Source organism: Cucurbita pepo, unplaced genomic scaffold (genome assembly GCF_002806865.2).
Source record: "Cucurbita pepo subsp. pepo cultivar mu-cu-16 unplaced genomic scaffold, ASM280686v2 Cp4.1_scaffold000332, whole genome shotgun sequence".
NCBI lineage: Eukaryota > Viridiplantae > Streptophyta > Magnoliopsida > Cucurbitales > Cucurbitaceae > Cucurbita > Cucurbita pepo.
Window position 1 is genome coordinate 44,117 of NW_019646575.1, and position 9,551 is coordinate 53,667.

The following is a 9,551-nucleotide window of genomic DNA, read 5'->3' on the forward strand; positions in this document are numbered from 1 at the left end:
AACTACTCTGTATTCCCTTCTGACCCGTAACCTATTCAAAGAATGAATGAAATCCTTCGCTTATTTTTTTAAAAGTTAAAAAATTAAAAGACTAAAATGAAACAAATTAAAAAAATTAGAGACTAAAATAAATATTTTGAAAGGTTAGATTAAGATATAAAATATGGGTGACGAAAATGAGATATAAACTAANGTCGATTAGAGATAGTAACGAAACATTTCTTATTAGTGTGAAAGCTTCTTTCGCTTAGATGCATTTTGAAACTGTGAGGCTAATAACGATACGTAACGAGCTAAAACAGACAATATCTGCTCACGGTGTGCTAGCAAGGACGCTAGGCCTCCAAGAAAGGTGGATTGTGAGATCCCACCTTAGTTTGGGAGGGACGAAATATTGCTTATAAGAATGGAAATATCTCCTTAGCATGATACATTTTAATACCGTGAGGATCACGGTGATACATAACGGGTCAAACATAACGGGTCAAAACATATAATATTTACTAGCGGTGATAAATTTTTGTTGACATATCTCAATTGAGATAAAAATTATTCTCGGTAAAAAATTAAATATAAATTAGTATGGATAGGAGACTAATAATAATTAATAGAGGTTGGTATTAAGTCCATAAATGTTAAATAATAAAATAATAAATATTTTAAAATTTGAGCTACACATAATTATTTTTAATAGGCTTAATAAAAGTTGGTTGAGAATAATAAGTGAACTTTATGATAGTTAAAAGTTTACATTTATTGTTATAGTAAATTACTGTTATTTATGCATTTATTTTTAAACTTTACTGCTTACTTTTACTTTTATGGTTTCCCGACTAGGACTACACCTAAAATCGTACACTAATTTTCTATTTAGTGTTTATAACATTTATTATTATTATTTTTGTTCTACCAGTATCGGTGTGATTGTACCTTGTCCAATTAACTATGTTCGGGTTGGACCGACATTTTTTTATATTTTTTTATAGTATTCAATTTATTTGTATCATTGACCTACTTTTTTTAATTTCATTGTTCGGTAGCTTATCCATTAGTTTCAACTTGAAAACGTTCATTTAGTCTGTAGGGACGTATTCCGAACGGAACGAAAAATCCTGTTTGAGAAATGAGGAGGAAGCGACAAAATATTTCTCTCTTTAACTAAATATTCACGACAAAAAATTATATTTTTTTGTCGCTTGTCCCATCTTACCTAAATCCACCTCATCGTACCCACTTTGAAAATTATGAAATATTATTAGATTTATCGAGATATTTTATATTTTTTAAATAAAAATATATTAAAAAATAGAAATTATTAATTAAAAAATTATTTAAAATAATATTTTTATATATAATATACCGTAAAACTTAGCCTGTGAACCTTAAACTTAACCTGTAAACCCTAAACCCTTAACTCGGTTGGAATCTCGCCTTCATCTTTATAAAATATATACAAGTTTTTTGAAACTTAAGCTGTCTGTGACAAATTAGACAGAACTCTTTTGAAGTAGCAATTTGTGGCTATTTGAATTGAGAGTTGGGCTGAAAATAGGTGAGGATATCTTCGGTTAGTCTCATGACTTTAAAACGTGTCTGCTAGGGAGAGATGTCTACATCTTTTATAACGTTTCCTTCCCTCACCCTTCTCGGGGGCCTAGTGTCCTCGCTGGCCCACTGCCTGGTGTCAGGCTTTAATATCATTTGTAATAACTCAAGCCCACCGTTAATAGATATTGTTCAATTTTGCCCATTACAAATTGCTGTTAGTCTCGTGGTTTTAAAATGTGTCTGTTAGAAAGAGGTTTCTATATCTTATATAAGGAATATTTCGTTCCACCGATGTACTGGCACACCAGCAGTATTTAGCTTTAATACCATTTCTAACATCCCAACCTTACTACTGGTGGATATTGTCTATTTTAGTTGGTTAGCTGTCAGCCTCACAATTATAAATGGTAGGGAGAGGTTTCCACATCTCTTACAAAGAGTCTTTTCAATTAACGTGAGATATATCAATAATCCTTTTGGCTTTTACTATTTTGATATCAATATACTCGCACAACACACTCATCTTTGATTGATAAATCACAGTCTTCGCCTCTTCGCCCTACGGGTCTCAGGGCTTCGCCCCTTTACCCTTTACCTTCTTGAACTCCTTTTCCTCTCCAACTATCAGCTTCTCTACGGAACCATAACTATGTCTTGTCTCATTGCTTCCTCTGCCTTATAGTCTCTTTTCTTTCTGTTCTTTCTCGCTCTGCTGCCCACTTACTCCTGAACTACTCTGTATTCCCTTCTGACCCGTAACCTATTCAAAGAATGAATGAAATCCTTCGCTTATTTTTTTAAAAGTTAAAAAATTAAAAGACTAAAATGAAACAAATTAAAAAAATTAGAGACTAAAATAAATATTTTGAAAGGTTAGATTAAGATATAAAATATGGGAGACGAAAATGAGATATAAACTAAACTTATTTATGAAACTATATGTGAGATCTCACATCGATTGGAGATAGTAACGAAACATTTCTTATTAGTGTGAAAACTTCTTTCGGTTAGATGCATTTTGAAACTGTGAGGCTAATAGCGATACGTAACGGGCTAAAACAGACAATATTTGCTCACGGTGTGCTAGCCAGGACGCTAGACCTCCAAGAAAGGTGGATTGTGAGATCCCACCTTGGTTTGGGAGGGGACGAAATATTGCTTATAAGAATAGAAATATCTCCTTAGCATGATACATTTTAATACCGTGAGGATCACGGTGATACATAACGGGTCAAAACATATAATATTTACTAGCGGTAATAAATTTTTGTTGACATATCTCAATTGACATAAAAATTATTCTAGGTAAAAAATTAAATATAAATTAGTATGGATAGGAGACTAATAATAATTAATAGAGGTTGGTATTAAGTCCATAAATATTAAATAATAAAATAATAAATATTTTAAAATTTGAGCTACACATAATTATTTTTAATAGGCTTAATAAAAGTTAGTTGAGAATAATAAGTGAACTTTATGATAGTTAAAAGTTTACATTTATTGTTATAGAAATTACTGTTATTTATGCATTTATTTTTAAACTTTACTGCTTACTTTTACTTTTATGGTTTCCCGACTAGGACTACACCTAAAATCGTACACTAATTTTCAATTTAGTGTTTATAACATTTATTATTATTATTTTTGTTCTACCGGTATCGGTGTGACTGTACCTTGTCCAATTAACTATGTTCGGGTTGGACCGACATTTTTTAAATTTTTTTATAGTATTCAATTTATTTGTATCATTGACCTACTTTTTCCAATTTCATTATTCGGTAGGTTATTCATTAGTTTCAACTTGAAAACGTTCATTTAGTTTGAGGGACGTATTCCGAACGGAACGGAAAATCCCTGCTTGAGAAATGAGGAGGAAGCGACAAAATATTTCTCTCTTTAACTAAATATTCACGACAAAAAATTGTATCTTTTTGTCGCTTGTCTCCATCTTACCTAAATCCACCTCATCGTACTCACTTTAAAAATTATGAAATATTATTAGAGTTATCCAGATATTTTATATTTTTTTAATAAAAATATATTAAAAAAATATAAATTATTAATTAAAAAATTATTTAAAATAAATATTTTTATATATAATATACAGTGGAACTTAGTCGGTGAACCTTAAACTAAACCCTAAACCCTAAACTCGGTTGGAATCCCGCTTTCTTCTTTATAATATATATATATATATATATATATATATATATATTAGAGATTAGAATAATAAAATTTTAAATTGTGATGATGAAATTAATTATTATAAAAATTTGTAAACAATAATAAATAAATAAAAACCCCAAAATACATGAACCAATTTGCTGGCATTAATTAGTGGAAATGAAAGTTTGTTTCATTGAGTAGGTTGTGGTTGCTCTCTCTTTAATTTAATTTAATTTTTTTTATATAATTTTTTATTTCTTATAAAAAATATTTCCAATAATTCAATAATTGAGAATTTTTTTTATTAAATATAATTTTTTAAAATCGGGAGAAACTAAGAATAAAATAAAAAATCGAAAGAATTTAGGTGTAATATTGTATGGACGAATGGTATCAAATCAAATATATTTTTAATATTTGTTTAAGCTTAATTCATTTCGATAAAATATATATTTTTAATATTTAGATATATAGATTATTATAAATAAATATATTTGTAGGGTCCAATTCTAAATCTCGATCTATTTTTTCAAGGCCGATTATACTGAAAAAGGATCGACATAGTCCCATCTTAATGCCCACTTGATTCGTTTCTATTTTGAAATTGAATCATGTGGCCGAAATAGAAAGACGTTTCACAAGTAACATGTTTTAAAAATTTCTATTTTTTCATAGAAAAAATATTTAAAATTTTCCATTTTTTTAATCTAGAATTTTAATTTAAATTGTGGGTTTTTTTCAAGGGTATTTTTGGAAGTATTTTTAATTTTTTATTTATTAATGTAGCTGAAATTTAGAAATACAATTAAATTAAAAAAAAGGTTAGAAAAATTATTAAAGGCTAATTGTGTAATTTAACCTCTCAAGTTATGGAAGAGCTGTGCTGTGGTGGGAGGGCAAAAGAGTCAAAAGACTAAAACTTGACGAACGTCCACGTAGGCTGCCGTCTATAGCCTAAACATGATGAGATGATGGAATGGAATCCGAACCGTCCCTATATATTGAGAGTTCACGTCTTCAGGCAGAGGCACTCTAAGCTAATTTGCAGATAGACGACGATGAGGAGATCGGAGTGCCATCCTTTGTTGAGAGGAACAAGGAGCAACAAGTTCACCCATGGCTTCTCTGCGGCGGAGATGGAATCAATAACCGCCATCTGCGACACTGTTCTTCCTTCTCTGCCGTTCGATTCACAAGGTGAAACGAATGCTTCTGATATCGCTTCTGTCGAGGCGTTTTATGCAGCATCCGGTTCGAGATCTCCGATTCCGGATGAGGTGAGTTGATTAACGGATCGAGTTCTTTGTGTTCTTCATTAATTTTAGGTCGATTTTGATTTCGAGTTCTGTTTGTGGAAATTAAAAATTAGGTTGCAGAGATGATAACGAAGATCGGATTAATTGAAATAGTGATATTGATAAGGATAGTGATGTGGCTTCTGGCTACGAGGTTAGGAACATTGTTGCTTTGTGGATCGCTTTGTTTCTGCGAGAAATGGCCTTTTGTTTGCAATTTCTCGGCTATGCCATTGAAGAACAGAGAGGAAGCTTTGAAGAGATGGTCTAAGAATAAGATTTTCACGTTCATCAGAGTTGCTCTTGCTTCCATCAGAATTCTTTCCCTCTACGTCTTCTTTTCTCGGGTACTCCTTCCCCTCGCTCCTTTTTTTTACTAAATTTGAAAACGGTTGGATGATAAAAGTCTCATGTCTGCTAATTTAGAAAATAATCATGTGTTTGTAATCAATAAATACTCTCTCCATTGTTATGAGGTATTTTGGAGAAAGCACAAAACATCCCAAAACAAAGCCATTAGAGTTTATACTCAAAGTGACAATATGAGGTATTTTGGGGAAAGCCCAAAACATCCCAAAACAAAGCCATTAGAGCTTATACTCAAGGTGGACAATATGTGTTCAACTAACATGTATGAGAGTCGTACCCTAAACTTAGTCTAGTCATGCTAATAGATTGGTAAATCCTCAAATATTGAACAAAGGACTCCAAAAGAAAATGAGTCGAACCTCGACTAAGGGGAGGCGTCAAAGGACTCCAAGAAAAAAGAAGTCTGAGCCTTGATTAAGGCGAGGCCTACTTTGTACTTTGTTTGAGGGGAGGTGTTGGATGATGAAAGTCCACCATGATTTAGGAAATGATCATGAGTTTATAATTAATAAATACTCTCCCTTGATACGAGTCTTTTTGGAAAGCACAAAATAAAGTCAAGAGACTTTATGCCCAAAAGTAGACAATATCATACTATTGTGGAGAAATAGGTCTTTCTGTCTAATTATTTTTTATTTCTTAAAAATCAAAGATAATGATTAACAATGTATATTTTAAAAATAATAATGAACAAAAATCATTATTTGAAAACATCAATACTAATGGACAAAAACATTCATTAAGTATTAAGTATGGATTTAATGCCCAACCTACCAATGAAGCTATATGAACGTAATGATACCATAAAGAATAAATGTAAATAAAAAGAGTTTTTAATTTTTATTTTTGTGTTATTAAATTCTTTGAATAAGTCAATAATATATTATATAAAAGATTTATAATTAAAACTTTTGAAATTTAATAAAAAAAAATAACGTTTTAAAGTATATCCTTTTTGTACAAAAGATTACGGAAGATTCTGGATGGATGGAAGAGAGCATAAAGAGAAATTAAAATTCAAAAGTCAAACGTCATACCATCCTTGCCCTGCAGCAAGAGCACGTGCTATGGGCATATTTTGTAATTTTGCAAGAAAAGAAGGGCCAAAAGACAAATAAAAAAAAGGGCTTCTTGTTTCCATAGCTTATTTATTTATTTTTTTGTAATAGAAACGTAGGATATGGAAATATGACGTCATATATACTTATTTATTTTTTTGTTCATAAAAAGAGTTTTGCATTTTATTTAATATATTTCTGTTTAATTCATGAAATTCAAGTTTTTGGATCTTTTTGAACACTTGAAAGAAAGGTACATTTCCTTGCTTCCATCACTTTCATCTTCCCTTTTGTATTTACTCATTTATTGCTATTCAATTAGTCTTCATTTATTCATGTTTCTAATATATATATAATCTTTTATTTTCTGGGTTGAGGATTGAAATAATTAGACAGAAAATTGTTTATTTTACGGCGAAATTACATAATCATTGAATGATTTTTGGTTGATTTGATACAGGTTGATGTAAATGGCGACAACCCAGCATGGGAAGCCATAAAATACCGGCCGGCCATTGATGAAACTCCATCCAAATCCTCCGATGAGAGGCCTCTCCAGAAGGGAATCATAGAACCCAACAACAAAACAGAATCATCCTTTCAAAACTCCCTTTTAGAGAAAGGTCTCACAGTCATCGGAGAGGAATATCACACCCTTTCCATCGAATGCGATGTGGTGGTTATTGGATCCGGATGCGGCGGCGGCGTTGCGGCTGCCATTCTCGCAAGTTCCGGTCAGAAAGTGGTGGTTCTCGAGAAAGGTAACTATTTCACTGCTTCTGATTATTCAACTTTCGAAGGCCCTTCTCTCGATCAACTGTACGAAGCTGGTGGGGTTTTAACTAGTAATGATGGGAAAATGTTCATTCTGGCTGGTTCTACCGTCGGCGGTGGCTCCGCCGTTAATTGGTCAGCAAGCATCAGAACCCCAAATGCCGTTTTGCAGGAATGGGTTGAAAGCGACAAGATTCCATTCTTTGGAAGCTCTGAATATCAAAACGCCATGGATGCAGTGTGCAAAAGAATTGGAGTTTCAGAGGATTGTGAACAAGAAGGGTTTCAGAATCAAGTTCTTCGAAAAGGGTGTGAAAATTTAGGGTTTCAAATTGAAAAAGTACCAAGAAATTCCCCAAACACTCATTACTGTGGATCCTGTGGCTATGGCTGTAGAAAGGGTGAGAAACAAGGGACTGATACAACATGGCTCGTTGATGCTGTGAATCACGGGGCAGTGATCATAACAAATTGCAAAGCTGAGCGATTGATATTGGAAAGAAACAGAGCTGGAAGTATGAGGAAGAACAAATGCTTGGGAGTCATTGCAAAAGTTTGGAGTGATAACATCACCAAGAAACTGAAAATCAGAGCCAAAGCAACCATCTCAGCTTGTGGAGCTCTCTTGACACCACCATTGTTGATATCAAGTGGGCTGAAGAACAAACACATTGGGAGAAATCTTCATCTCCACCCTGTTTTAATGACTTGGGGATACTTCCCAGATTCAAATTCAGAGTTCAAGGGAAAATCCTATGAAGGTGGAATAATCACATCAGTACACAAAGTTGTCTCTGAAGGAACTAACTCAAGTCCTAAAACCATCATTGAAACTCCTCTATTAGGACCAGGATCATTCGCTATATTGTTCCCTTGGATATCTGGACTTGACAATAAGAAACGAATGCTCAAGTATTCGAGAACTGCCCATTTCATAACGATCGTTCGAGATTCAGGTTCCGGGGTAGTGCGATCGGAGGGAAGGGTGAGGTATAACTTGAGTGAAGAAGACAAGGAAAACCTCAAGACAGGGCTGAGACAGTCATTGAGGATTTTGGTAGCTGCTGGAGCTACTGAAGTTGGCACACATAGGAGTGATGGACAAAGACTTGAATGTAAAGGGATTGGGAAGGAGGAAGTGGAAGAGTTTTTGGATATGGTAACTGTAGAAGGAGGGCCGCTAACTATGACACAAAACTGGAATATCTATACCTCAGCTCATCAGATGGGGAGCTGCAAAATGGGAGTTTCTGAAAACGACGGCGCGGTCGACGAAAATGGAGAGAGCTGGGAAGCTGAAGGGCTCTTTGTTTGTGATGCTAGTGTTCTTCCTACTGCTGTTGGTGTTAATCCCATGATTACTATCCAATCCACTGCTTACTGTATCTCAAACAGATTGGCAGCCTTGTTAAGAAAGTAAGTTCCTTAGACATTCATGCCTGTAATCTTATATTCTTTCATGTTTGAGTAAAGTGTTAAAGAATCACGTACCTCCGCAATGATTGATAATGTCCACTTTGAGCATAAACTCACGTGGCATTACTTTGGGCTTCTCCAAAACGCCTCATTCCAATGGAGATAGTATATTCCTCACTTATAAACCCATGATCATTCCCTAAATTAGGCCAATGTGGGACTCCTCCCAAGAATCCTCCCCTCGAACAAAGTACACTATAGAGCCTCCCTTTAGGCCTATGGAGCCCTCGAACAGTCTTCCCTTAATCGAGGCTTGACTCCTTCTTTGGAGTACTCGAACAAAGTACACCTTTTGTTCGACACTTGAGTCACTTTTGACTACACCTTCGAGGCTCTTTGTTCGACATTTGAGGATTCTATTGACATGGCTAAGTTAAGGGCATGACTCTGATACCATGTAAGAATCAAGGACGTCCACAATGGTATTATATTGTCTACTTTGAGCATAAGCTCTCATGGTTTTGCTTTGGGCTTCCCCAAAAGACATCTCCATTCATTCCAATGGAGATAGGATTCCTCACTTATAAACCCATGATCATTTCCTAAATTAGTCAATGTGGGACTCCCTCCCAACAACCGGGCACATAAATGAGAGAGAAGAAAAGGAAAGATGGGAAAGACTGCTCCCTTCAAGTTGTTTTCATTTTCAATCTCCAAGGTACAATGGTTCTGTTTCTAATGATATTGCAATTGTATAGCTAAGTCTTAACTTGGGTATCTTCTGGAGTTATTATGAGCACGTACTCTATACGAACACACACGTAGATTTTAGCGTAGTTTCAACTGCTACTCGAGCAGCTAAATCTTCACTAGAAACAAGGATTCCTTACAATTGAGAAAATAGGATTACATTACAATGTGT

At 34.0% G+C, this 9,551-nt stretch overlaps 2 protein-coding genes across 2 annotated transcripts in view; one reads left to right on the forward strand and one right to left on the reverse strand.

Moving 5' to 3' along the window:
- LOC111785017 (plastid-lipid-associated protein 6, chloroplastic-like) overlaps positions 1-1,878 on the reverse strand; it is an 8,806-nt gene extending 6,928 nt beyond the window's left edge. The window contains exon 1 of the mRNA XM_023665500.1: positions 1,846-1,878. Coding sequence (XP_023521268.1) covers positions 1,846-1,878 — 33 coding nt within the window. The remainder of the gene's footprint in view (positions 1-1,845) is intronic.
- A 2,865-nt stretch (positions 1,879-4,743) lies between these two features.
- LOC111785024 (long-chain-alcohol oxidase FAO1-like) lies at positions 4,744-8,645 on the forward strand. The gene is made up of 3 exons (XM_023665506.1): positions 4,744-4,994; positions 5,087-5,359; positions 6,900-8,645. The coding sequence occupies exons 1-3, from the start codon at positions 4,776-4,778 to the stop codon at positions 8,631-8,633; spliced, it is 2,226 nt and encodes a 741-aa protein (XP_023521274.1). The 5' UTR covers positions 4,744-4,775; the 3' UTR covers positions 8,634-8,645.
- The last annotated feature ends 906 nt before the right edge of the window (positions 8,646-9,551 follow it).